Raw genomic sequence first — 26,349 nt, forward strand, 5'->3', positions numbered from 1 at the left:
TGTTCGTATCAGCAATATCATCATCATCATCATCATAATAAAAGATCAACTATGGAAACAACCCAGATGTCTCATCAACTGGTGAATAACTAAGGAAAACATAGTATATTCATATAATGGAATACTATTCAGCACTAAAAAGGAATGAAGTACTGAGAAGGCCCAGAGCTAATTTATAAAAGCCAGAAACTGAGCTCCAACTGTGAAAACAAAACTGACGACTGAAGCTTGGAGTCAAAACACAGGGAAAAAATCTCTAAGAAATTATAGAACCACTGTGCTGTGCTGTCGGACTCTTTTCTATCCCATGGGTTGTAGCCTGCCAGGCTCCTCTGTCCATGGGGCTTCTCCAGTCAAGAATATTGGAGTTGGTTGCTATGCCCTTCTCCAGGGAATCTTCCCAGCCCAGGGATCAAACCCAGATCTCCCGCATTGCAGGTGGATTCTTTACTGGCTGAACCACCAGGGAAGCTGGATAGAACCACTGGGTAGCTATAAATCCTTCTGAGCTCTGAGGGTGATCTGGCATGTGGCAGAAACATCTAGACTACACCCTGGCCAACTCACATAAGAGATGGGAAAATGAGGCTTTTTTTAGCAACAAATCCAATGCAACTTAAGATTCAGGGAGAAGCACAAAGCTATGAGTTTGACAGTCTTTGATCAATCTGCAGCTCAAAGACTGCTTTTTAATATACAGACTTAAAAGATAACTCATTTTGATTATTCAACAAACAGGTAATGAGGACCTGCTTACTCTCAGGCATGATGCTAGGTGATACAGATATGAAATAAACAAAACTTAGTTGACGATCTTGAGATTAAGAAAAAAAGAAACAAGATTGTGGGCTGTAATTTTTTTTGTTTAAAATAAGCAACTTAGGCATTAAAACTTCATAACTGCATTCATCTGTTACATGACACCTTAATGTTAAAAAACTGCTTATTGCCTAACTCTTGGTGGAAAAGGCCTACATTCTGTACCTACAGCATGCACAAGTCTTTCATAAATTCTGCTTAAGATGGTGCCATTTTTTCTTCTTTCCTCTTCCTAATTACAATAATATATATGGTCAATGACTACATACCAGTTAGACTGCTTAAAAAAATACATTAACAATACCAAGTGCTGGAGAGGATGTGGAACAATTGGAACTCTCATATATTGCTAGTGAGAATGAAAAATAATATAGCCACTCTGGAAAAATAATACAACCACTTTGGCAGTTTCTTAAATTATCAATCATATTAATATATGATTTAGCAATCACACACCTAAGTTTTTACCAAGGTGGACTGAAAACATGTTCAAACAAAAACCTGTTAATGGTCAGTATAGCAGCTTTACTGATAACTGCCAAAAAATTTAAAAGAACTCTAAAGTTCCTGGTGGAAGAATGGATAAATAAACTGTGGTACATCTATATGATGGACTACTACTCAACAGTAAAAAAGAATAAACTGTTGCTAAACACAGTAACCTAGATGAATCTCACACAGAAATATGCTGAGTGAAAGAAGTCAGACTTAAAAGGTTATAAACTTTATGGCTGCATTTATATGATATTCTTGAAAAGCAAACTGTAAGTGACAGAGGACAGATCAGTGGTTGCCAGGGGATATGGAGTAGGAAGAGGGTATGACTACAAAGGGATACTACTGCCCTTTTTCCTGATTGTGGAGGTATTTAGATGAACCTATCTGTGTATTAAAATTCATTGAATGAGGCACCCAGGAAGAATCAGTTTTACTGTGTATTAACTTTAAAAAATATATCATCAAGAATTCACATATTAGATGTCTATGAATAAACTAATGTGTTTATAGTCATGTTGGACTCTTTGCTATCCCATGGGTTGTAGCCTGCCAGGCTCCTCTGTCCATGGGGATTTATAGCTACCCAGTGGTTCTATCCAGCTTCCCTGGTGGTTCAGCCAGTAAAGAATCCACCTGCAATGTGGGAGATCTGGATTTGATCCCTGGGCTGAGAAGATTCCCTGGAGAAGGGCATAGCAACCAACTCCAATATTCATGATTTTAAAGACAAGAAAATAAATCCAGAGGCATTAAAAGTGACTTGTTGATTAATGATTATAGTTACCAACCTAATGGCAATCCTTTCCTTAGGAGTTCACAACTTAATTCAACATATGCTTACCTCAAAATGAGAAATTCAATCAGAAATAAGGATTATGTAGAAATAGCATAATAAATCAAGCTACACATTTTAATAAACATAAAAGTCAACTATAATTTCTATGCTACATTTAGGTGGATAGGCCAATAATAAAAAAGAAATTTAAATTGTCACTTGTACTTAATCGAGAAAAACTTCATAAACTACATTCTAGTTATTAAGTTGGCTCCCTCGATATAGATACAGCTCAGAAATTGAGAAGTTTCCAAAATTAATTCCAAAAAATTCCAGGGAATTTCCTGGCAGTCCGATAGTTAGGACTCTGTGCTTCCACTGCAGAGGCCATGGGTTCAATCCCTGGTTGGGGAACTAAGATAATGCATGCTATGTGCTTCGGCCAAAACAAACAAACAAAACCACACACGAAATTCCAGCACTATTAGTTCTATACTAAATCAATACTTCCTTTCTAAATACTCTACATATTAAAGAAAATATTCCCCACCTCAAATGGCAAAAAATCAATCTAAGCTTGTTGGGGTAGGAGAAAATGGAAATGGGAAGAGGGCAAGAGAAGGAAATAAGGTAAAAACAGAGGGATTTAAACTACACAAATTATTAGTTATACCTAATAAAATATGAGAAATATTCTTGTCCTCTTCTTTAGGGATAACATATAAGATTACAAAGATTCAGAAAATCAGTTCTTTCTTAAATATTTAGAGTTATAGCTATCAACTATGACCTAGATTACAAATCCACTTTACAGAGATCCAAAACTTTTTTCACAAAGTACTACTAGTCAGCCTCATTTTACAATACATTTCTAATTTCCAAGTTGGAACAATAACAATACTCCATGAGACTATCCTATAAGTATATGGAAGGTGAATAGGAAGTTTATAGTACCATAAACATGAAGAGAACATAAAAAAATTCACTTTTTACTACTCAAGAATAAACGAACACATACATTTTAGACATTAACAGTTTCAAATGATCATCTTCACATTATAATAAGCAATATTTCAGAGACTTTTATAGCTAACGTCTTAAATTTTATCTGATAAATGTCCTTATTTTGCAAATTAGAAACTAATGGCTAAAGGAGTTAATTGTTGCAGAAGTGAGTTAAAAGCAGGTCTCCTAACTGCTTACATGGCAATCATATATACAATGCAAATTTATATTCTATCCTTCTCTCCTTGTATCATTCATTCTGCTCACATACCCTCAAGTCAACAGGAATTAGCCAAATACTTCTGCACATACTTATTAATCCACATACTTTAGAGAACTAAAAGCAAACACCAGGTCCTTGACTCTTTATGGCAGATCTAATCAAGTTAAATGATTTTGTCCACTTTAGCATGCGATGTACAACATAAAATTTCATGGCAATGTGACGTAAAATTAATGATGAACTACCTTAATCCTCTGTGCTGTTGTTGATTTTAATGCAGTCAAGTAAGTTATAAGAGGAAATGAAAACGAAACAAAGCAAAAAAAAAAAAAAAAAAACTTATCACCAAGATGTATGCATATGGCATTTGCAAAGAGAACTATTTTTTTAATACATTCAAATTTTAACCAACTTGTCAAGTTCATTGCAACAAACTTAAGCATTAAGAAGTAACAGTAGAAATGTTTCATAGAACATCTGCCCTGTAATTATCTGATAAGTCAAATGAACAGCAAAGAAAGTTTCTAGAAATATTTATCCTAAAACTTTATTTATGGTTTTATTCCCCAAGTTATTAAATAAAATACCATGATAAATTATGGTTTGGTATATTATAATTATAAAAACTAATATAAGATTTTTATTGATTGGGATTTTTTTTGAGATATAATATTCAAAACTAAACACCTACTATGTTCCACTCTTTTATGATAAACCTTGAAAATACATGAATAAAAACAATGGTCCTGTCCTCAAGGATCATACAGTTTAGTAAGTACTATTAAAATGTGCAGAAATAAATTGTAATACAACATAATACAACAATGAGTGGACAAAGCAGAGTAGAGAATAGAGAATCAGAGAAAGTCAAGGAAGGGTTCAGTGATATCCAAATTGAGTGTTGAGGTAGAATAGAAATCTGACAGAAGGTCTATAAGGTCATTTCTTCATATGAAACTCTAGGAAAGACAAGTCTAATCTAAAGTGATAGTAGGCAAACCAGTGGTTACCTAAACCCAGGGCTGGGAATCAGAGACCGACGGGGCCTATTATGTATACTATACGAGAACCACTGAAGTGATGGCCAGGATCCCTAGCTGTAGTGATGGTTACCTGGATATAGACATTTGTTAAAACACATCAAATCATATTCTTAAAATATGTGCGTTTTATCAGAAGTAATTTATATACTTCAGTAAAGTTGTTTAAAAATGACTTGGGAAACCAAATGGGCTATCTCTGTGTAACAAAAACGCTTTTATATTCCAATTAGAAGGTAGTTATTGGTATTCTGGGATTAGCAACATGTTTTCTCTAAATGGAGTTTAAAGTTCCAGCACAGTTTCTTATTTTAGAACTCTCCTAAAGAAGTAATGGGCAAAGAATGTAGAGCTCGGCAGAGTTCCAGCAGAACAGGCTATTCCAAGTTTATATGATATTGCTAAAAAAAGCATTTCATAATACAAATTTCCATTTATAATGTAATTATTGAACAAATGGATAAAAAAAATACTAGATTGAAGAGTTCTTTAGCTAGTTTTATAATTCTGGGCAAATTAATTTACATCTTTGGGATTATTTCAGCTCTAAAATAAGAAGACTGGTTTATGATTTCTTTCACTTTTAAGATTTAATTATTCTTACATGATTAAAATCTCTACATTGAATCTCCAAATGAAACCCCTAAGGTAAGTCCCAGATGTTGAAAGGAATGTATTAAAACAAGTTCTATCAAGTACATGGACTATCAGAAGTACAACATTTAAGACTGGCAATTTATGGATCTTAATCAAATTTATGTACTTTCTTCACTTTAATTTTACTTATATCATTTTTTCTTAGCTAATCACACAGGTTCTTCTAAAATTTCTATGGTGCTAGATACATCATTCTACATATACCACTCTTTGTCTTTGCAAATAAATAAACTAAGGATTATAGACATTAAATTACTAGTTTAAAATATTTTCTTTGCAAAGACAAAACTATTAGATCAAATGTGTCTTATATGATTTGTTAAGTAAAAAGGTTTAGAAAGAATGTATAAATATAAATGGATGAACACTAATACAGACTTTTTTTTCTGTAAGGATATACAACAAAAAAGCAATACTACCTTTAGGGAGAGGGCCTAGACTGGACAGAGGTCATTTTTCTATTTTTACTTTCTGTATCATTTGAAAAATTTCCAACATGAACATCTGTTAATTCTATTGTTTAGAAATTATGATCTTAAGCTGGACTTATAGGTTGTATTTTCCTTTCATTTTCTATACTGAAGGAAAAAAAGTAATGTTTGGCTTTTTAAATGTTTTTCTTCTTTTTTAAACAAAATGCCTGGTAGTGTAAGGTGTTAATTCAGTCACTTAGAGCACAAAGAACAGAGGTCACAGGTTTGAACGACATATGCAAAAAAATAAAAATATCCCTTGGTCATACAGTGCATTTTTAACTTTAAAAAGTCATCTGGCAAACTCGTGCTGCTGATCACAAGAATGAATCAGGTAAGAGCATGTGGTTGATCCAATACAAAACACAAATATGGAAAATAAGTAATGTCTTAGTGACAGAGAGTAAGAGAATAGACAGCAGAATTACTCATCTCTAAGTAAATATTTTAATCTTCACATCCATCAACTCAATGCACTTCTGAATAAAATATAAATAAGACCTTAACTGTAGGAGAAAATATAGCCCCTGTACTTTCGTTAAGGCTGAAGACTATATATGGCAAAAATCTTACTATTTGTAAAATAATACATTCTTGTTAGTACACTATATAAACATCAAATAAAATACCTGTAACATCTTCTGGATCTGATACAACAATATGTGCATTTAGTTCCTGTAGCTTGTGATGTAATTCTTCTAATTTTTTATTTGATTTTTTCAAAATGTTGTCCACATAAGCCAAACTTTTTTTATCTGTTGTGACTTTTCTCAGATTTTCAGCTCCTTCTTTGATTTTCAGTTCTTTCCTTATTTCTCTCTTAATTCGATCCTTGATATCATCCAATTTCTGTTGCACCACTGTATCTGAAAAGTCTAATTTTTGAACAGCACTCACATTCTCAGAAAAAGGAAGACTTCGGGAATCGCTCTACAGAAAAAAAACAAACATACAAATGTGGGAGTTTAGAAAAAGTTATTTGCTCAGTAAAATATTCAGTATAAGAATAAAACTGTACTAAAGGCAATTCTTCAAAATCTCTGCCCACTCACTAAATAGCATCACCTGACAAATTTACATTAAAATAAACACATCTCCACATAAAGGCATCTTTGGGCTTTAAAAACTGGATGTTTGATATTCCACAAGCCCAAATTAGATTCCAACAGCACCTACACAGTGATGTTGAGCAGATTATTTAACCTTTCAAATACTCAGTTTAATTGTCTGCAACATCTAAATATTAGGCAGTTTTCAGAGGTAACATGGTAATTTAAAATATCGTATGTGAAATTCCAAATATAATTCCTGGCCCAGTATATAGTCACTTAATAAGTAAAGATTATTATTAAATTCCACAGGTAAGATAAAATTCTATTTTATCTTCTATAAGAAATCTCTTAAAAATAAAATAATATTTGCAAAAATAAAATTATATCCTTATGACCACTTTTTAGTTAAGCAATTAAAAGCATTAGGGCTTGGGAAAACTATTTCAGAACTCTATATATTTCATGGCTAACTATCCCAATTGATAATTTGGTTGACATCACATAAAGATAACTACTAAAAAAAAAATGTCTAAAACATATCCTACTGATAGAAGCTAAGAGAATACAAAGTATCAATTATTCATCTTAAAATGAAAATCAAATCAGGTAAGCACATCTAATCCATATTTAAAACAAGAAAACACGTTCTGGCTATTTGTACTGATACATCATTCACTATTTTAAATTCGAATACTATAACACTACTGGTTTTTAAGTTAACTTTTACCTTTGGGACAAGGAATTAAGTTTGTGAAGGATACAGAAGAGATGTTCACCCTTTATGCATCTTTTGAACCACAGATCTAAGCAATTAAAAGATTTTCTTTTATTTTTTTGAGAATTCATCACACCCATAAAATTATTTTTATTTAAATTCTTGGTGCAAGAATTATGTCTAATTCTTAACCTCTGAAAAACATGTATTTTGCAAAATAGTGAGTTAACAGATGCAAAGACCAGGATTTTGTCTTGGCTTTGGTACGAATTTACCCAGTGCCAACAGGCATACTATGCAAAAAATGAAGTATGTGTGTGCCAAGTCGCTTCAGTTGTGCCCAACTCTCTGAGACCCTATGGACCATAGCCCACCAGTTAGCTTCCTTGGCCCATGAGAGTCTCTAGGCAAGAATACTGGAGTGAGTTCCCATGCCTTCTTTCAGGGGATCTTCCCAACCCAGGGACTGAACCTGAGTCTCTTGTCTCCTGCCATCGACAGGCAGGGTTCTTTAACAAGCGCCACCTGGGAAGCCCAAAAATGAAGTGTATAGTTAATGTATAAATTTGTTCTTAACCTTTTAGGGCCAAGAACTCATTTGAAACTCTGACCAAAAAAAAAAAAAAAAAAAGAGGAGAACAAATAAAATTTCATATCTGTAGGTACAATTTCTAGGTACCATAGCTCTTACAAATTCTTGAAATGGGTGATCTACACCAACTGGCCTTAAATACAAACAGAGTGATCTCCTATCTGGACTAAAATGTCTATTAGGTTTGTCACTATTTATAATGGAATGTAAGTCCTATCATCTATTTCTTCAGTTTCCAAACTTTATAAATCCACCTTTGACTGGTCATCAAATACGAAGGACTATTATAAAAACAGAAAATCCCAAATTTCTGTTGTCTAGCTTCAGGTAAAGTAGTCTAGCTTCAGGTAAAGTAAACTGAGGCAAACAATTCTTAAATGAAGAAGTTTAAGCTAATGCATTCCTCTAGATATCTGATATTTTTGCTTCTATCTTTATAGGCTTAGAAAATACCACATGAATTGCTTTCACAAATCTGTACTTTAATATTAGGTACTAATCCAGAACTTAAGTGTCTCAGGAATTTTTTTCTTTATGCCTCATAGACTAGGGGTATAAAGAAATACCTAACAATTCCATTTATTAAGTACTAAGTCTAAATAACTTAATCAATACTTGTAATAATTTAGTGTCTGTTTAAAATAATACACATTGAAAGAAAAATTAATTTTTATTTCATTCTTTAATAACTAGTTACTTATTAACAGGATCTGCCCACCGGGTAACTTGGAATTTCTCAAAACTTGAAATCAGATTGGACATTCCCACATTGATCTCCTATTCTGCCAGTACATATGGGTTGTAGAATAACCTTAATACTGAAGTTTTAAAAAAAAAAAAAAAAATACTGAAGTTTTACAGACTCTGGTTAGCTCACATGGTATGCAACAAATGGTATCACTGTGTTTCCTTGAAATTTTTAAAGTATACTGCAGCTTCCTAAGAGTCTGCTGAGGCACCCCAGAGAGTTCTATGGCAGGGTTTGGAAGTCGTGGTACTAATATTTAAAGGCTAATAAAAACAAAAGGGGGTGCCTGGATAGCTCAAATGGTTAAGAATCTGCCTGCAACGTGGGAAACCTGGGTTGGATCCCTGGGTTGGGAAGATCCCTTGGGTAAGGGCATGGCAACCCACTCCAGTATTTCTGTCTGGAGAAGTCCATGGATGAAGGAGCTTGGAGGGCTACAATCTATGGAGTCAGGAAGAGTCAGACAAAGACTATCACTTTCAAAAACGAAAAACAAACAAACAAGCCAAAATCCAAAAACAACCACACACACGCAGTTACCCAGTTACCCTTGGGCAACTTCAACTCCTACTTCTTTTCAATTTGCTCCCTAAACTCCAATCATATCAAATTACAGGTATTAGCTGCCAAAGACAATCCCTTCTGGCTTAGCTACTACACAAGCTGCATCTTTAGGGTATACTGGTTTCCTTCTCCCTTCAATTATCTCTTCCTAGTCCCTTCTTTTCTTAGTCAACTTTAATTTTGTGTCAAAGTTTACGATAATTTTTTCCCTGGAAAAGAATTTCCTGCCTATGCCCTCTCTTAGAATTTAGATTAAATGCCTCTCTCCTGTGTACTCTGATAATGTGGATTTTATTTAAACAAGTATTCCTTTTCTTATCTGACAACTCCAAAGACTGAACAATTTGAGAGCAGAGTTTACGCCTGGCAGAGTGGTTCTGTTTTGTTTTCTTAATGATTTGTTGATTAGGATATAATTATTTAATATTCTTCTTTCAGAATTCAGGAAAATCTATCACTGCTACGGAAGTCATGCTTTCCTCTTTCTGATAAAGAGAATTCATAGTCCAGGAAGCTCAAAGGCAAAATTAATATTCAATCACAGCAACTATACTGGTTAGAATTAGATATTAGATGTAAACCATATGTAGTTACCATGTTTGATTCCTTTCCTAAAAGAATTTTTAGTAACCATATTTTACTCCCATCTTCTGTTGTGACATGGCTCAAATACCTTTTGGACAGGAACAGGAGATAAATACAACATAATCAATAATTTAAGATAAACTATAGCAGATGGTGACTGCAGCCATGAAATTAAAAGATGCTTACTCCTTGGAAAGAAAGTTATGACCAACCTAGACAGCATAATGAAAAGCAGAGACATTACTTTTCCAACAAAAGTCCATCTAGTCAAGGCTATGGTTTTTCCAGTGGTCATGTATGGGTGTGAGAGTTGGACTGTGGCGAAAGCTGAGTGGTGAAGAATTTATGCTTTTGAACTGTGGTGTTGGAGAAGACCCTTGAGAGTCCCTTGGGCTACAAGGAGATCCAACCAGTCCATCCTAAAGGAGATCAGTCCTGGTTGTTCATTGGAAGGACTGATGTTGAAGCTGAAACTCCAATACTTTGGCCACCTGATGCAAAGAGCTGACTCATTTGAAAAGACCCTGATGTTGGGAAAGATTGAGGGCAGAAGGGGATGACAGAGGATGAGATGGTTGGATGGCATCACCGACTCAATGGACATGCGTTTGGCTGGACTCTGGGAGTTGGTGACGGACAGGAGGCCTGGCGTGCTGCGGTTCATGGGGTGGCAAAGAGTCGGACATGACCAAGCTACTGAACTGAGCTGAATAACAGAATTTTACCAAAAGACCACACTGGTCATAGCAAACACCCTCTTCCAAAAACACAAGAGAAGACTCTACACATGGACATCACCAGATTGTCAACACCGAAATCAGACTGATTATATTTTTTGCAGTCAAAGATCGAAAAGCTCTATATAGTCAGCAAAACAAGACCAGGAGTTGACTGTGGCTCAGATCACAAACTCCTTATTGCCAAATTGAGACTTAAATTGAAGAAAGTAGGGAAAACCACTAGATCATTCAGGCATGACCTAAATCAAATCCCTTACAATTATACAGTGGAAGTGACAAATAGATTCAATGGATTAGATCTGATAGACGGAGTGCCTGAAGAACTACGGACGGAGGTTCGTGACATTATACAGGAGGTGGTGATCAAGACCATCCCCAAGAAAAAGAAATGCAAAAAGGCAAAATGGTTTTCTGAGGAGGCCTTACAAATAGCTGAGAAAAGAAGAGATGCTAAAAGCAAAAGAGAAAAGAAAAGATATACACATTTGAATGCAGAGTTCCAAAGAACAGCATGGAGAGATAAGAAAGCCTTCCTCAGTGATCAATGCAAAAAAATAAGAGGAAAAATATAGAATGAGAAAGACTAGAGATCTCTTCAAGAAAATCAGAGATACCAAGGGAACATTTCATGCAAAGATGGGCTCGATAAAGGACAGAAATGGTATGGACCTAACAGAAGCAGAAGATATTAAGAAGAGGTGGCAAGAATACACAGAAGAACTATACAAAAAAGATCTATCTTCACGACCTGGACAATCACGATGGTGTGATCATTCATCTAGAGCCAGATATCCTGGAATGTGAAGTCAAGTGGGCCTTAGAAAGCAGCACTATGAACAAAGCTAGTGGAGGTGATGGGATTCCAGTTGAGCTATTTCAAATCCTAAAAGATGATGCTGTGGAAGTGCTGCACTCAATATGACAGCAAATCTGGAAAACTGAGCAGTGGCCACAGGACTGGAAAAGGTCAGTTTTCATTCCAATCCCAAAGAAAGGCAATGCCAAAGAATTTTCAAACTACCACACAATTGCACTCGTCTCACATGCCAGCAAAGTAATGCTCAAAATTCTCCAAGCCAGGCTTCAACAGTACGTGAACTGTGAACTTCCAGATGTTCAAGGTGGATTTAGAAAAGGCAGAGGAACCAGAAATCAAACTGCCAACATCTGCTGGATCATCGAAAAAATGAGAGAGTTCCGGAAAAACATCTGTGTCTGCTCTATTGACCACATCAAAGCCTTTGACTGTATGGATCAGAACAAACTGGAAAATTCTTAAAGATGTGGGAATATCAGACCACCTGACCTGCCTCCTGAGAAATCTGCATTCAAGTCAGGAAGCAACAGTTAGAACTGGACATGGAACAACAGACTGGTTCCAAATAGGAAAAGGAGTCTGTCAAGGCTGTATTTTTCACCGTGCTTATTTAACTTACATGCAGAGTACATCATGAGAAATGCCAGGCTGGATGAAGCACAAGCTGGAATCGAGATTGCCAGGAGAAATATCAATAACCTCAGATACAGAGATGACACCGCCCTTATGGCAGAAAGTGAAGAGGAACTAAAGAGCCTCTTGATGAAAGTGAAAGGGAAGAGTGAAAAAGTTGGCTTAAAACTCAACATTCGAAAAATTAAAATTATGGCATCCAACCTCATCACTTCATGGCAAATAGATGGGGAAACAGTGGAAACAGTGACAGACTTTATTTCCGGGGCTGGGGGAGGGGCTTCAAAATCACTGCAGATGGTGACTGCAGCCATGAAATTAAAAGATGCTTGCTCCTTGGAAGAAAAGCCATGACCACCTTAGACAGCATATTAAAAAGCAGAGACATCACTTTACCAACAAAGTTCTGTGTAGTCAAAGCTATGGGTTTTCCAGTAGTCATGCATGGATGTGAGAGTTGGACTATAAAGAAAGCTGAGAGCCGAAGAACTGATGCCTATGAACTGCTGTGCTGGAGAAGACTTAAGAGTCCCTTGGACTGCAAGGAGATCCAACCAATCTATCCTAAAGGAAATCAGTCCTGAATATTCACTGGAAGGACTGACGGTGAAGCTGAAACTCCAATACTTTGGCCACCTGATGTGAAGAACCGACTCATTTGAAAAGATCCTGTTGCTGGGAAAGATTGTAGGGAGGGAGAAGTGGGTGACAGAGTATAAGATGGTTGGATGGCATCACCGACATGATGAATATAAGTTTGAGTAGGCTCTGGGAGTTGGTGGTCTACAGGGAGGTCTGGTGTGCTGCAGTCCATGGGGTTGCAGAGTCGGATACCACTGAGCTACTGAACTGAACTGAAGATAAACTATGCTCCCTAACAGCTGACAGGAAAGGTTACAGTACTGTTACTCCTTTCCTGAAAATTTTAGTTGCAATAAACTGTGAAAGTTATTGGAAAATATAATTTTCTTCCATTTGGAACACCGAAAAGAGATATTTCATCTATTAAATTATGTCTCTACCCTAAAAAATAATAAGAGCAATTACATCATGAATGGAATCAGTACTAGGCAATGTAATAATAATCTTGACACAGTGAAATAAATCAGCCTCAGGAAAATAAACAGCTATTTAACCAGTGAAATTCTTCAGTGATAATCTGTCAGAGTAGGTTCTCTGAAAGGCTGTAGGAACATTATATTAATTTACGTTTACAAGTGTTTCACTTTCATCCACTAGTCAAGTCTTTGTGCTCCTATTATAATGAACTTCAGGTCTCCTCCAAAATAAATGGTAGGTAACCTTTTCTCATGTTTTCAAAACGAAGCAAAGTTTGATCCATCTTCTAATCACAAGCGCCCTTTTAAATTCATTAATATGTTCAGAAAGTAAAGAGATAAAAGGAAGGAAAAGGAAAAACCAAACTTAATCCTAAACATAAAACTAAACTCCTAATAGTATTCATGACTCTCCAGGCATCTATAAAAAAAAGAAATACCATTTATTACCACTGAAATCAACAAGCCTAGTTAGCCACTCCATTCTACATAAATTAATCTAACATTTTTCTGCTCTATTTTCTTACATCTGTCTTTTTTCTTATACCCTATTCCTTTCACTATCAATCCAAATCCCATCACAAAATACTGTTCAAAAAATATTTCAACTCTTTCATGACTCATCCTACCTATTTTTAATGTACTTTAAACTTTATATCATTCATATCCTTAATGCAGTCATTCAAATTAGATGGATCAAATCCAAAATCAAGGAAACCATTAGTAAAATTAACACTTGGGATTTATAGCAGTACAATCAAATGATTTTTAGGTTAAGTAGATTTCATGTAGCGAAACAGATAAAAGGAGGAATAGAGACTTTAATGAGTAAAAAACAAAGAACAAAAATTAGATTGTGTTTGAAAGAACCAAAGTTAAAAATTCATTGGATAGGTTAAATAGCAGATTAGACTAAGCTAATAAATTAGTATACTGGCAGAGAGATAACTTGAAGGAATTACTCTGAATTCATCATAAAGTGATAAAAGAAATTAAAAGTCCTGGAAGACAGAATGAGAGGATCCAAATCCACCTAGTAAGAGCTCCAGAATAAGAAAATAAAGACAATGAGGGAGAAGCACTACATGAAGAAATAAATGCATGAGAATATTCCAGAATTGAAGCATGATATACCCTTAGATTGGAAGGTCATCCCGAGTTGCAAATAAAATAAATGAATATAATAGCAAAAACAACAAAGAAAACAGAAGTATTTTCATCTGCAAATGAATGATAATCAGATCAACAGAAGACTATTCTTTAATAACAACAGAGGCTCCAAACTATCAAGCAGGATTTTCAGTCTTTATCTTAAGGTCTTCATATACTGCTAAGGCTTTTTCTAAAATTAAAAAAATCTAAAACCCAGCTGCTTCAAAATATTAACATTCTTGGGAAAATGACAGATGAACTAAGCCAGTGCCCACGTTATACTTTTAACATCATTCCCTTGTTCACTTTCATGTATGTATTAATTTCTATTGAAGAAAAAAAACCTGTGCTATCGCAGACTGTACCATTTTTACCTTTTAAATTGACAAAGACTTTTCTAATCATACTGTTGGCAATAATCCAGGTGTAAGCTGTAAGACTTTATAAAAGTTGGAAATATGTAAGAAATTTTAAAATAGAGATTCCCTTTGACCCAGTAATTCTACTTTGACAAATGTAAACTAATAAGATAATTACTATATAGAATGGTAAATGCAGTAATTTTTAAAATAATAATATATGCTGGGCACAGACACACTCCCATACAAAACTTACAAGTAGCAGGGCTTTAAAGCAACATATAGAAAAGAGAAAGTTCAAAATGCCAAGTGTCATAACAAAAGAATTTCAAACAGACTGGGGAATAAAGAGAAGTTTCTTTTACTTATACTGTTTATTATTTCTCAGCAGTATGTCCACCTCAGTGTACTGCTGCTATGTACACACAGTTTTATTTAAAAAATATGTTTAAAATAAGAATGAAAAAAAAAAAAAAGACTGGAAGGGGAGAGATTAAAATATTATGTCTGAGCTAAAAAAAAAAAAACTAAGAAGGATTTTCTTTTCGTTCTTCAACGTTTCCCATATTTTCTCAATTTTTAGAGCAATTAATATATACTGCCTATCTAATAAGGAGGGGATTACATTTTTTAAAGACATCAAAAGTAACTTTCCCTTTATTTCACTTTTGGCAAGTATAAAAGCTTATAATGATATCTTACACTCTACAGTATATCTGCTATTATTTAACTAGGCTATTTCAAGTCAATAAAATTCTACTGCAAAAGATGAGACTACACATCCCACTCATTATAACTAGACCACATCATGTGCCAGCCAAGTATTTTCAAATACACAAATGTGTTAATATGTATTTGATAAATACAAATATTTTTACTTTACAAAATACTGAAATTCTGATCTGTAGGTTAAAACATAAACTTGACATTTTCAATTTACTATATTTCAACAAACTCACAGTGAAGTTAAGAAAAACATTAAAATAAGAACAGGATCACATTCAATGAACAAAATGAAGAAAAAAATCTGTCACTCATGACCAAGTACTTCATTTAGGGAGAAACAGGAAAGGATGTTTACTTTTCACTGGCCAAGTTCCCAGAGAAGAAGTGAAAAAGCTGTTACTTTCTCTATATTATAGAAACATGAAACAGCCTGACCTGATAGGTGCCAAGAAATGTTAGAGAACCCATAAAAACTCAGTGGGTACAATGATTCATACACTATTTAGCTTAAAGGGATTTCAAAGATCATGTAGTGTAACTCCCTTGATTCTAGTTTTGAGGAAAGCAGGGTCATAGCACGGAAGGTCACAAATAAAAGTCAGTGACCTGGCTATGTTTAGCATATTATTCTCTTAACTCCTAGTTTGGGCACTTTTACTCCATACCACCTTCTGAGAGGAGTATCCATTTCCCTTTATTTTACTGATTTGCATTAAGTAAGGACTATTATGTGCCTTAATTCAGAGATACTAGCAGGACATACGGAGAAGGCAATGGCACCCCACTCCAGTACTCTTGCCTGGAAAATCCCATGGATGGAGGAGCCTGGTAGGCTGCAGAGCATGGGTTCACTAAAAGTAGGAAACGACTGAGTGACTCACTTTCACTTTTCACTTTCATGCATTGGAGAAGGAAATGGCAACCCGCTCCAGTGTTCTTGCCTGGGGAATCCCAGGGACGGGGGAGCCTGGTGGGCTGCCGTCTATGGGGTCGCACAGAGTCGGACACGACTGAAGCGACTTAGCAGCAGCAACCGCACCAGCAGGACATATTTCCTCTTATTCTCTCATATCATCCTAAATCCAACCTTCCATATCTAAGAAGAGAATGCTCTCACCAGAAACCAAGAAGCCACTTCTAACACCAACTATCTGTGACTAGTTATACAACCCAAGCATGTTATCCTATCCCTCTTTACCTGTTTGCCCATCTGCCAAATTATGTTTGGTTCTCCCATCTTTTCATTTAAAAGAAACAAAACAAAACTTCATTTATTCAAATATTCACTGAGTACTAGATAACAGAAATGACAGAATTCTACTTTCTTTCAAGTATTTAATTTATTAAGGAAGACAGACACAAAAACCAAACAAAATCTGAAGAAGCAGCAAATGTTGGCTATATTGTGTGTATGTGTGTGCACATGTGCACACATGTGTGTTTTAACAAAAAGTTCAGTCTGAATACAGTGTGACGGAAAGGACTGAGCATTTATATGCAGACTGTCCATGCATATATTCTGATACTGTAACCACGCTAAAGCTTCAATTTCTTTTTCAGTACAATGGAATTATTATAACTACCCTGACTGTATTATTTCTAAGTCTCATAACAGTTATGCCTAGGACTAGCTTTTATAGCAACGGTATAGATCCTGGCTCATAGCACTGAGAGATAATATCCAGCCTCTGTTTTCTTACTAAGAAAACTTCCATTTTGTTAGATGCAACAAAGTGCAGAGATAAAATTCTTCCTTTACCAGACTCCCTTGCAGCTAGAAGTAGTCATATGAAAATCCTTGTCAAAGAGACACCCAGGATTTTGGAAAAAACTTTCACTTTTCCATTTCTTTTTGCCTAGAACGCAGACCCAAAGCCTAGGCAAAGGTGCAGGAGCCACCCTATGACAGTAATAGGTCAACAGGACAAAAACAGCAAGGATGACAAAGCAGAGAGGAAGAGCCCAGAACGCTGATAGCTTTCTAGAACTGCTACACAAGTCCAAGACTGCCTACTTTGTACTTCGTGTTTCAGATGAACTATAAATCCCAATCTGACTAAGGATTATATAGGGCCTCATAAGCCAATAAAAAGACCTTGGCTTTTATTCAAAATGAAATGATATAGGGCTTAGGCAGAGAAGTAATAGTGTATGACCTCTTGTGTTAAAAGTAGATTTGAGGAGGGGGCAAGGAAAGGCAGGGAAACCTGCTATGAAGTTATGGCAGATTGTTACTAAATGGCCTCAAATGAATCCTGCTTCTCTATATTCATATGGTCACGTAGCCTCCTTCCACACTGACTCAAAGTACACCTTTTGACTTACTCTAACTAATAGTATAGTGGAAGTAACATTCTGATGATGGGCAGGGTGTTTCAAGAAGAGGCCTCAAGAGGCCTAATAGCTTGTATTGCTTCTTGAAAACTCAATTACTATTTAAAGAAGACCTGATTATTCCACTAGAGGCAGGCCCCTGGAGAATGAGAGAGATCATGTGGAGAGAGGCCATGCGGAAGAGAACCAAAGCTTTCCAGCTGTGCCAGCCATTCCAGCTGAGGCACCAGGCTTGTGAAAGGCCACAGTGGACATTCCAGTCCAGCTTAGCCACCAGACGAATGCAGCTCCATAACTGAGCACAGGCAAGACTGGCAGAAGAAACACCTCTTATACCCAAAGAATTCTGAGGTGAGTTTATTACACTACAATATCTGGAGAAGGAAATGGCAACCCACTCCAGTACTCTTGCCTGGAAAATCCCATGGGCGAAGAAGCCTGGCAGGCTACAGTCCGTGGGGTCACAAACAGTCGGACATGACTGACTGACTTCACTTCACTCACAGACATGATACAGAGGCTACTACAGCAATCCAGGTGACAGACAATGAGATCTTTAAGCAGTCTCTTCAGTTCTGATTATAAATTGCTTTTTGTTGATTCTCAATAGACAAAAAGTGGGAACGGGGGTGGTTTAACATTATCATTACGTTAGAAAAAACAATTTTCCTTTTCTTTCCCACTTTCTACCTCACCGTCCTAATGCTTTGAGAAGACGCAGGCACAGACAACAATCCTCTTAAAAAAACAAAACAAAAAGTCATTTACTAAAAAACAGACTTGCTTAAAAAATTTGCCTGGCTTCTCCACCATTCCTGTCACAAAACTAAGCATAAGCTGCATGTGGGTGAGAGTATTCAATCCTTAGATTTAATGATTGGTTTAGGAGTAGTCATGTGCTTGAAATAAGTCATTACCAGTGCCGAAGAATTGATGCTTTTGAACTGTGGTGTTGGAGAAGACTCTTGAGAGTCCCTTGGACTGCAAGGGATCCAACCAGTCCATCCTAAAGGAGATCAGTCCTGGGTGTTCACTGGAAGGACTGATGTTGAAGCTGAAACTCCAATACTTTGGCCAACTGATGCGAAGAGCCAATTCATTTGAAAAGACCTTGATGCTGGGAAAGATTGAGGGCAGGAGAAGAACGGGACGACAGAGGATGAGATGGTTGGATGGCATCACCAACTCAATGGACATGGGTTTGGGTGAACTCCGGCAGTTGGTGATGGACAGGGAGGCCTGGTGTGCTGCGGTTCATGGGGTCACAAAGAGTCGGACATGACTGAGTGACTGAACTGAACTGAATGCCCTTTTCACGGCTGATTAGGAAATCCCACTCCAGAGAACACAGGATCCAAAGACAACAAAAGTCTGAAGCTACTGATGAAAGAAGTGCTTTTCTTACCATAGACAGCCAGAAAACAAAACTAACTCAGAGAAAAGCAACTATGAGAATTAAAGAGAAAAAGACCACTAAGGACACAGATTGAGCATCTAAATCCTTAAATCTTTAAACATGCTTAAAGCAAACATACCCTCATGCCCCTACTTCTTAGTGGCAGTGCCAACCAATTCCTTTTTTGCTTGAATTAGTGTGACTTCAAGTTTTCTCTTACCAGAAATCAGAGTTCCAAATAATATTGACAGGTGTAGCTCCCTGCTTTGAAACATGAAATTTTCTCTAATTTATTAGTGATAACTGCAATTCAAATTTCTATATATCATTTTTCTCCAATATCAAGAAAAATATTCCCCAATAAGTATTTGTGTTCTCTATCACACTAAATAATCTCATTTTACACCACAAAATTGAACTCAGGGTCATATTTCCACCCTTGTTCTAAAGGATGCCACTAGTAATTTTCCGTCTCATTTTGCATGTTCTCATCCCCCGAGCTTCTGGGAAATATTTATCTCACTCAAACCATATGATTTTAGTGAGGTCTTTGATGCTCTTGTGCTGTGCTATGCTTAGTTGCTCAGTTGTTTCCGACTCTCTGCGACCCCACAGACTGTAGCCCGCCAGACTCGTCTGTCCATGGGGATTCTCCAGGCATGAATACTGGAGTGGGTAACCACTCCCTCCTCCAGGGGATCTTCCCCACACAGGGATCAAACCCAGGTCTCCAGCACTGTAGGTGGATTCTTTACCATCTGAGCCACCAGGGAAGCCCCCTGATGCTCTTACATGATCCTATAGATCTCTGATTAAATCTGACTGTCCCATATCCTGACCAAACATGACTGATCCATTTATCCCACAAATACTTACCGAATACCTATTACCTGTGCTAGATGCTGTACTTGACACTGGACATATGGTTTAAAAAAGACATTCATATCTACTTTAAGCTGAACAAGAGTTCATAACGGTGCAGGAAAAAAGCATTTGACAAAATTCAATATGCATTCACACTCAGAATCTCGGTAAACTAGGATAGAGAACTTCCCCATTTTGATGAAGAGAACCCACAGAAAGCTTACAACTAACATTATATGTAGTTGTGAAAGGCTAAATACTTTCCCGTAAGAGCAGGACCAGAACAAGGATGTCTACTTTCAGCACTCTTATCCAACACAGTAGTGGACAATCTAGTTACTGCAAAAGGCATATGGATTGAAAAGGAAGTAAAACTGTCATTGTTACATGATAACATGGTCATCTACATAGGAAATCCCAAGAAATTTACCAGAAACTTCTAGGATAAAAGAGTTCAATAATATCACAGGATCCAAGAAGACTCAAAAATCAATCATACTACTAGGTGTCACCTCACATCAGTCAGAATGACCATCATCAAAAAACTTACAAACAAAAAATGCTGCAGAGGGGGTAGAGAAAAGGAAACCCTCTTACACTGTTGGTGGGAATGTAAACTGATAGAGCCACTAAGAACAGTATGGAGATTTCTCAAAAAACTAGGAATAAACTGTCACACGGCCCAGCAGTCCCAGTGCCAGGTATGTACTTTGAGAAAGCTACAATTCAAAAAGAAACATTCACCCCAATGTTCACTGCGGCACTATTTACAACAGCCAAGACACGGAAGCAAAACAGACGTCCCTCAACAGATGAACAGGTAAAGAAGTCGTGGTACATATATACAATGGAGTATTACTCAGTCATAAAAAGGAACAAATTTGAGTCAGTTGAAGTGAGGTGGATGACTCTAGAGCCTGTTATATGCAGTGAAGTAACTCACAAAGAGAAAAATTTATCATACAGTAATGCGTGTACATGGAATCTAGAAAAATGGTACTGATGAACCTATCTGCAGGGCAGGAACAGAGACACAGACACAGAGAATGGACTTATGGACACAGTGAGGGAAGGAGAGGGTGCGGCAAATTTAAAGAGTAACACTGACATATATACACTAGCATGCATGAAATAGACAGCTGCTGGGAAGGTGGTATATAGCACAAGAAGCTCAGCTTATGCTCTGTGATGACCTAGAGGGGTGGGAAGGGAAAGTGGGAGGGAGGTTCCAGAAGGAGGGGATATATGTATACTTATGGGTGATTCACTTTGCTGCATGGCAGAAACCAACACAATATTGTAAAGCATTCCTCCAATTTAAAAAAAAAAATCATACTTCTATGTACAAACAATGAGCATATGGACACCAACATTAAAAACATAATACCATCTACAATTTTTGCTTAGATGCTGCTGTGAGTTGATCCATAGTACGCATGCACATTCCCTATAATATTTCTTATAAAATTTATTCTTTTTGTCTTCCCTGATTGACGGTAAGACAAGACCTAAGTACAGAGGCATTATCTGTCTTGTTCATTACTATGTAACATACTAATATGTTACAACATAGTCCCAGCATAGTGTCTGGAACATCATACCTAATTAATAAATTTTTTTAATATATTTATTTATTTCCTTGGCTGCTCTGGGCCTTAGTTGAAGCATGTGGGATCCTTAACACAAAGGATCTTTAGTTGTAGCATACAAAGTCTTAGTTGTGGCATGTGGGATCTACTTCCCTAACAAGGGATCAAACCCAAGCACCCTGTACTGGGAGCACAGAGTCTTAGCCATTGGACCCCCAGAAAGTTTCCAATAAATATTCTTAAGGGAATTTTAAAGAAAGTGATATGCTTCAAGTTTTCTAAGTAGAACAGCAATCCCCAAAATCCAAATCCAAAACTCTACCCTCCCCCACCAAAAGCTCTAGTTATAGGAAAAGTTTCAGGCAAAAAATGATATTGAAACACACAAATGGCTAGAGTCAGAAATCAGGAAAATCCTCACATTTATGATATAGAAAGTACTTTCAGACACAGTGGCTCAGATTCTGTAGGTTCAGAATCTGCTTGCAATGCAGGAGACCAGGGTTCAATCCCTGGGATGGGAAGACCCTCTGAGAAGGGAATGGCAACCCACTCCAGTATTTTTGCCTGGAGAATTCCATGGACAGAGGAGCCTGGCAGGCTACAGTTCATGGAGTTGCAAAGAGTCAGACATGATTGAGCAACTAACACTTTCACTTTCAGACACAAGTCTTTGTTCTTTTCAATTAAGTTACATATATATTCAAGCACAAAATATACAGTGAGTAAAATCCAAATTTTGTTAATAACTGTTCTTTTAGTGACTGGATTAATTTTTCTGTACTTTTTTATTTATTCAAATTCTTAGAATCTTTTAGGTTTCATTATCAAGTGATAGATAATACAGCTACCAATAACTCTAATCACCATTTCACTGATCAATTTTACCAATTTTCCAGCAGTGGTTCTCAAACTTTTTTTGTGTACATGGAATTGGAGTAAGGGTGGGTGGGGCAGGGCACAGATTACAGATCTACTCTGGGATCCAGAAGAAAGTAATGGACTCTCAGAAAATTGCATGTATGTAACACACACACACACACACACACACACACACACACACAGAGTGGCAAGAGGTTAAGAGGTTCAAAGATCCCTAAGCCCCTTCAAGTGTTCCAAGTTCAGAACCCAAGTAGATCTACCCTTCTGTCAACCAGTTCTAGCTATTACCTATTTCTTAGGAGCTTAATATGGAAAAAGGATTTTTAAGGAAAATATACCATATTCACAAAAAGGCATACAAGGCCTTGACTAATTAACTTCCCAGAATACCTCCTTTATACAAAATTAATCATGTTAAAAATTTAAACAACCTCAAAAATTATATTAAGTAGTGCTCTAGATGATCAGAGAAACAAATCCTTCTCAGTGTCTAGATTTTATTTGTCCTCACAGGACTGAAGGTAAAACTGGTGATCTTCATTCCGAACCTCCCTCATTCCTGTGCTTCCCAGGAGATAAAACATACAAACCCTGTTTTGTGTCTACAGTCCTAGTCCTAATACCAAAAGAAATAATGATAACAGTTTCAAACACCTATTACTACTATTATACTTTAACTGAAACTTTTTTAAAATATTTATTTTTAATAGGAGGACAACTGCTTTACAATATTGTGTTGGTTTTTGCCATACATCAACATGAATCAGTCACAGGTATACATATATCCCCTCCCTCTTGTACCTCAACTGAAACTGTTAAAAACAAAGGGTAAACAAAATTTTTAAAGGTCTACTTACACATTGTATTTTTGTTTCATCTATACTTGTGAACCGCAAGTCATTTCTTCTAGCCAGAGTTTCTACTAGGGGCTTTATCACCTCCTAAGATAATTCTGGAAATACTCAGAAATTTTGGTTATAAAGATGACAATAAGATAGAGACAGTTAGATAGGTAGGGAAGTGACCAGGCAGAGTCAAATACTATGACAAAGAAAGCCAAAAGCCTCTAATAAACTAGTTACAACTATAAGTATACCAGAAGAGTCAAGATCAATCAAAGTTTTATCTTGAGAGAATATAGACTGATTAAATTACTAAAATACAAAAATCTTTGTCAGTTCAATCATTACCATTATTACTAAAACCAGTCAAAAAGTGCTTTGGCAAAAGATTATAGGATATCAAAATGAAGAAAATATAGAACTAAAATTAACTTTTATTTGTCATGCTTAATTTAGAGCAGACCTATCACACAAAAACTCCAATGTGCTAGCTAAGTGAAGTAAAGTGAAATCGCTCAGTCGCGTCCGACTCTTTGCGACCCCATGGACTGTAGCCTACCAGGCAAATATTTTTTAAAACATAGGCATAAACAAAATATATGTAGCATATTTCCTTCAAGCATAATGTAAGAATTTGGGAGCATAAGAATAAAGAGATATTAAGAGAAAAGAGACTGCAAAGGAAAAGCCCAGAGATGCCCATGTTATTTGAAAGTATACAGAAAAAGGCAACCAAACTAGGATTATAAACAGATTATGACAGACAGACAGGAGAGAAGAAGGGAGGGAGGAAGGACGGTAAAAGGAGGCGAGAAGGGGAGAGGTCGGAAGGGGGAAACAGACCTGGGATTCTCATTTAATGTTTTATTTTACTGATTACGGTGAAGAAATAGAAAGCAAGTTGTCAGTTACTCAGAGCTGGGCCTGGGGAACACAACAATGAAACTATACAAAACACAAAAGAAGGTCCCTGAAGAAGTAAAACTAATTAGTTAATGCTAGATATGTAACAGCTGTTTACAAATAGAAAAAAAAAAAAAAAAAGCCCAGTGACTTGGTTGAAACAAGTTAAAATTTAGTGAGTAACAAGATACAGTGTTGTACTGGCAAATTGATAGAAATGTGGTATATGAAAGAAAACAAGAGCAACCACTACACCATCCATATTGGTCTTCAGGTCTGCTGATTACACAAGAAAAAGCAGCTTCAGAGTTAGAGATTTTATCAAGAAATAACTTCTGGTGTGGAAATGATTTCTAAATATACCAGATTTAGTAAGGTAGTTGGGGATAAAGTAAAGTAGTTGGATGGGAAGGCAAAAAATGCTAGAAAGAGGTATCCAGAAGGCTTCATTCAATTGCACTTATAATGTTTACTTCTTTAGATGAGTCATTAATACTCCCTCTGCACATTTGAAAGAATGATACAAAAAACAAAGGAGGAGCTATCTAACAGTAAAAGATACTAGATTTCATTACTGAGAAAGTAGTTTCAGAAGACTACAAAATTCAGGGGTGGTCATCTAATGTAGAATAGTCCCCTGTCTGAAATTTTGAAAGTAATGGCCCCTCAACCTCTTAAAATTGTTCTACTCAGAGAATGTATTTGCTTGAAAACATGATAAGAATTAAGTTTAAATAGCATGTTACAGAGTATACTGAATGTAAGTATTAAATACACATTTAAATGTGTCCAATGTAACACATAAGCTTTTATAATTACTGAAAATGAAGCTTCCTAGCTATTACTTAATTACATTTTTAGTGGTATCTCACTGATTTTTTCTCATACTGTAAAGATGATGTTCACAAATATTAATATATCAAACAAAATGACACCAATATATAAGCAGTCAAGTTGGTGTCTTAAACAGATTCTGAATTATAGCCTTAATTTAAAATATTTTATATTTTATGGTACATTAATACAGTACATTAATATACTGTTTTTAATAACTCATAAAACCCCTGATTATTACCCATCTGAAAGAATCATACATTCTTAACAATTTAGAATGTGGAGTGTTTAGTTTCTTGACAAATTATATAGTAGTATACAATAATCATAATTGCAAGCATGTTCCTCCTATAAAAGTCATATTCCACAAGGTACTACAAAAACATTCATGGAAAGAAGTGGGAGTAGTCTGTTCAGATATAAACCATAATTTGGGTCTTGGCATAGGAACTCTCATATATCTTCTGTCCTATAACACAGCATACAAGTTTGCATTTTCAAAACTGCTTCATTCAGCAACAATTTATTAAATGTAAAGTTCTAGACACTGATGATACAAAGATGATCATGCCATTCTTCCTATAAAGCAGTGGCTCAGATTGAAATTCACAGAAGCATATCTACTTTATCTGAAAATTGCAGTCATGTTATCTTAAAGTTTCCATTTCTCTTAGCAGGCTTACACATATATAAATATACCAAGTATAGTAATTTTATAAACCAACCAAATCATAAATATGTTTATATTAGAACTGTAGCAGGCAATGAAAGAAAAGTACATAAAATACAATTCTTTCCTCCTCAAATTTTGATTACTATTCCTCAAACCTCATTTTAATCCTGTTTGTTTGAAATTATGGAGATTTCATCTCTATGCCTCCTCAGCAATGTATTAGTAAATGATCATATTCCTATCTGCAATTGTAGGGCTTTTAAGCATTCTTCCCTTCTGGATCACAGCCTTATCATGGAGAAGGGGCTTGCATAACTCACTAACACTATGAGCTATGCTGTGCAGGGCCACTCAAGACAGACAGGTCATAGTGTAGCGTTCTGATAAAATGTGGTCCATTGGAGAGGAAATGGCAAACCACTGCAGTATTCTTGCCACAAGAACCCCATGAAAAAGCGAAAAGATATGGCACCGGAAGATGAGCCCCCAAGTCAGAAGGTGTCCAATATGCTAGTGAGGAAAAACAGAGGTCAATTACTAACAGCTCCAGAAAGAAGGAACCTGAAATGTTGGGTCCGTGAATCAAGGTAAGTTAGATGTAGTCAAGCAGGAGATGGCAAGAGTGAACATCGACATATTAGGAATCAGCGAATTAAAATGGATGGGAACAGGCAAATTTAATTCAGATGACCATTATATCTACTACTATGGGCATGAATCCCTGAGAAGAAATGGCTTAGCCCTCACAGTCAATAAGAGTCGGAAAGGCAGTACTTGGATGCAGTCTCAAAAATGACAGAA

At 36.1% G+C, this 26,349-nt stretch overlaps 1 protein-coding gene across 1 annotated transcript in view; it reads right to left on the reverse strand.

The window, feature by feature from the left end:
- Nucleotides 1–26,349, reverse strand: part of PKN2 (protein kinase N2) — a 161,728-nt gene that overhangs the window by 105,917 nt on the left and 29,462 nt on the right. The window contains exon 2 of the mRNA XM_040232372.1: nucleotides 6,120–6,420. Coding sequence (XP_040088306.1) covers nucleotides 6,120–6,420 — 301 coding nt within the window. The remainder of the gene's footprint in view (nucleotides 1–6,119; nucleotides 6,421–26,349) is intronic.

Source organism: Oryx dammah, unplaced genomic scaffold (genome assembly GCF_014754425.2).
Source record: "Oryx dammah isolate SB20612 unplaced genomic scaffold, SCBI_Odam_1.1 HiC_scaffold_28, whole genome shotgun sequence".
Taxonomy (NCBI): Eukaryota; Metazoa; Chordata; class Mammalia; order Artiodactyla; family Bovidae; genus Oryx; species Oryx dammah.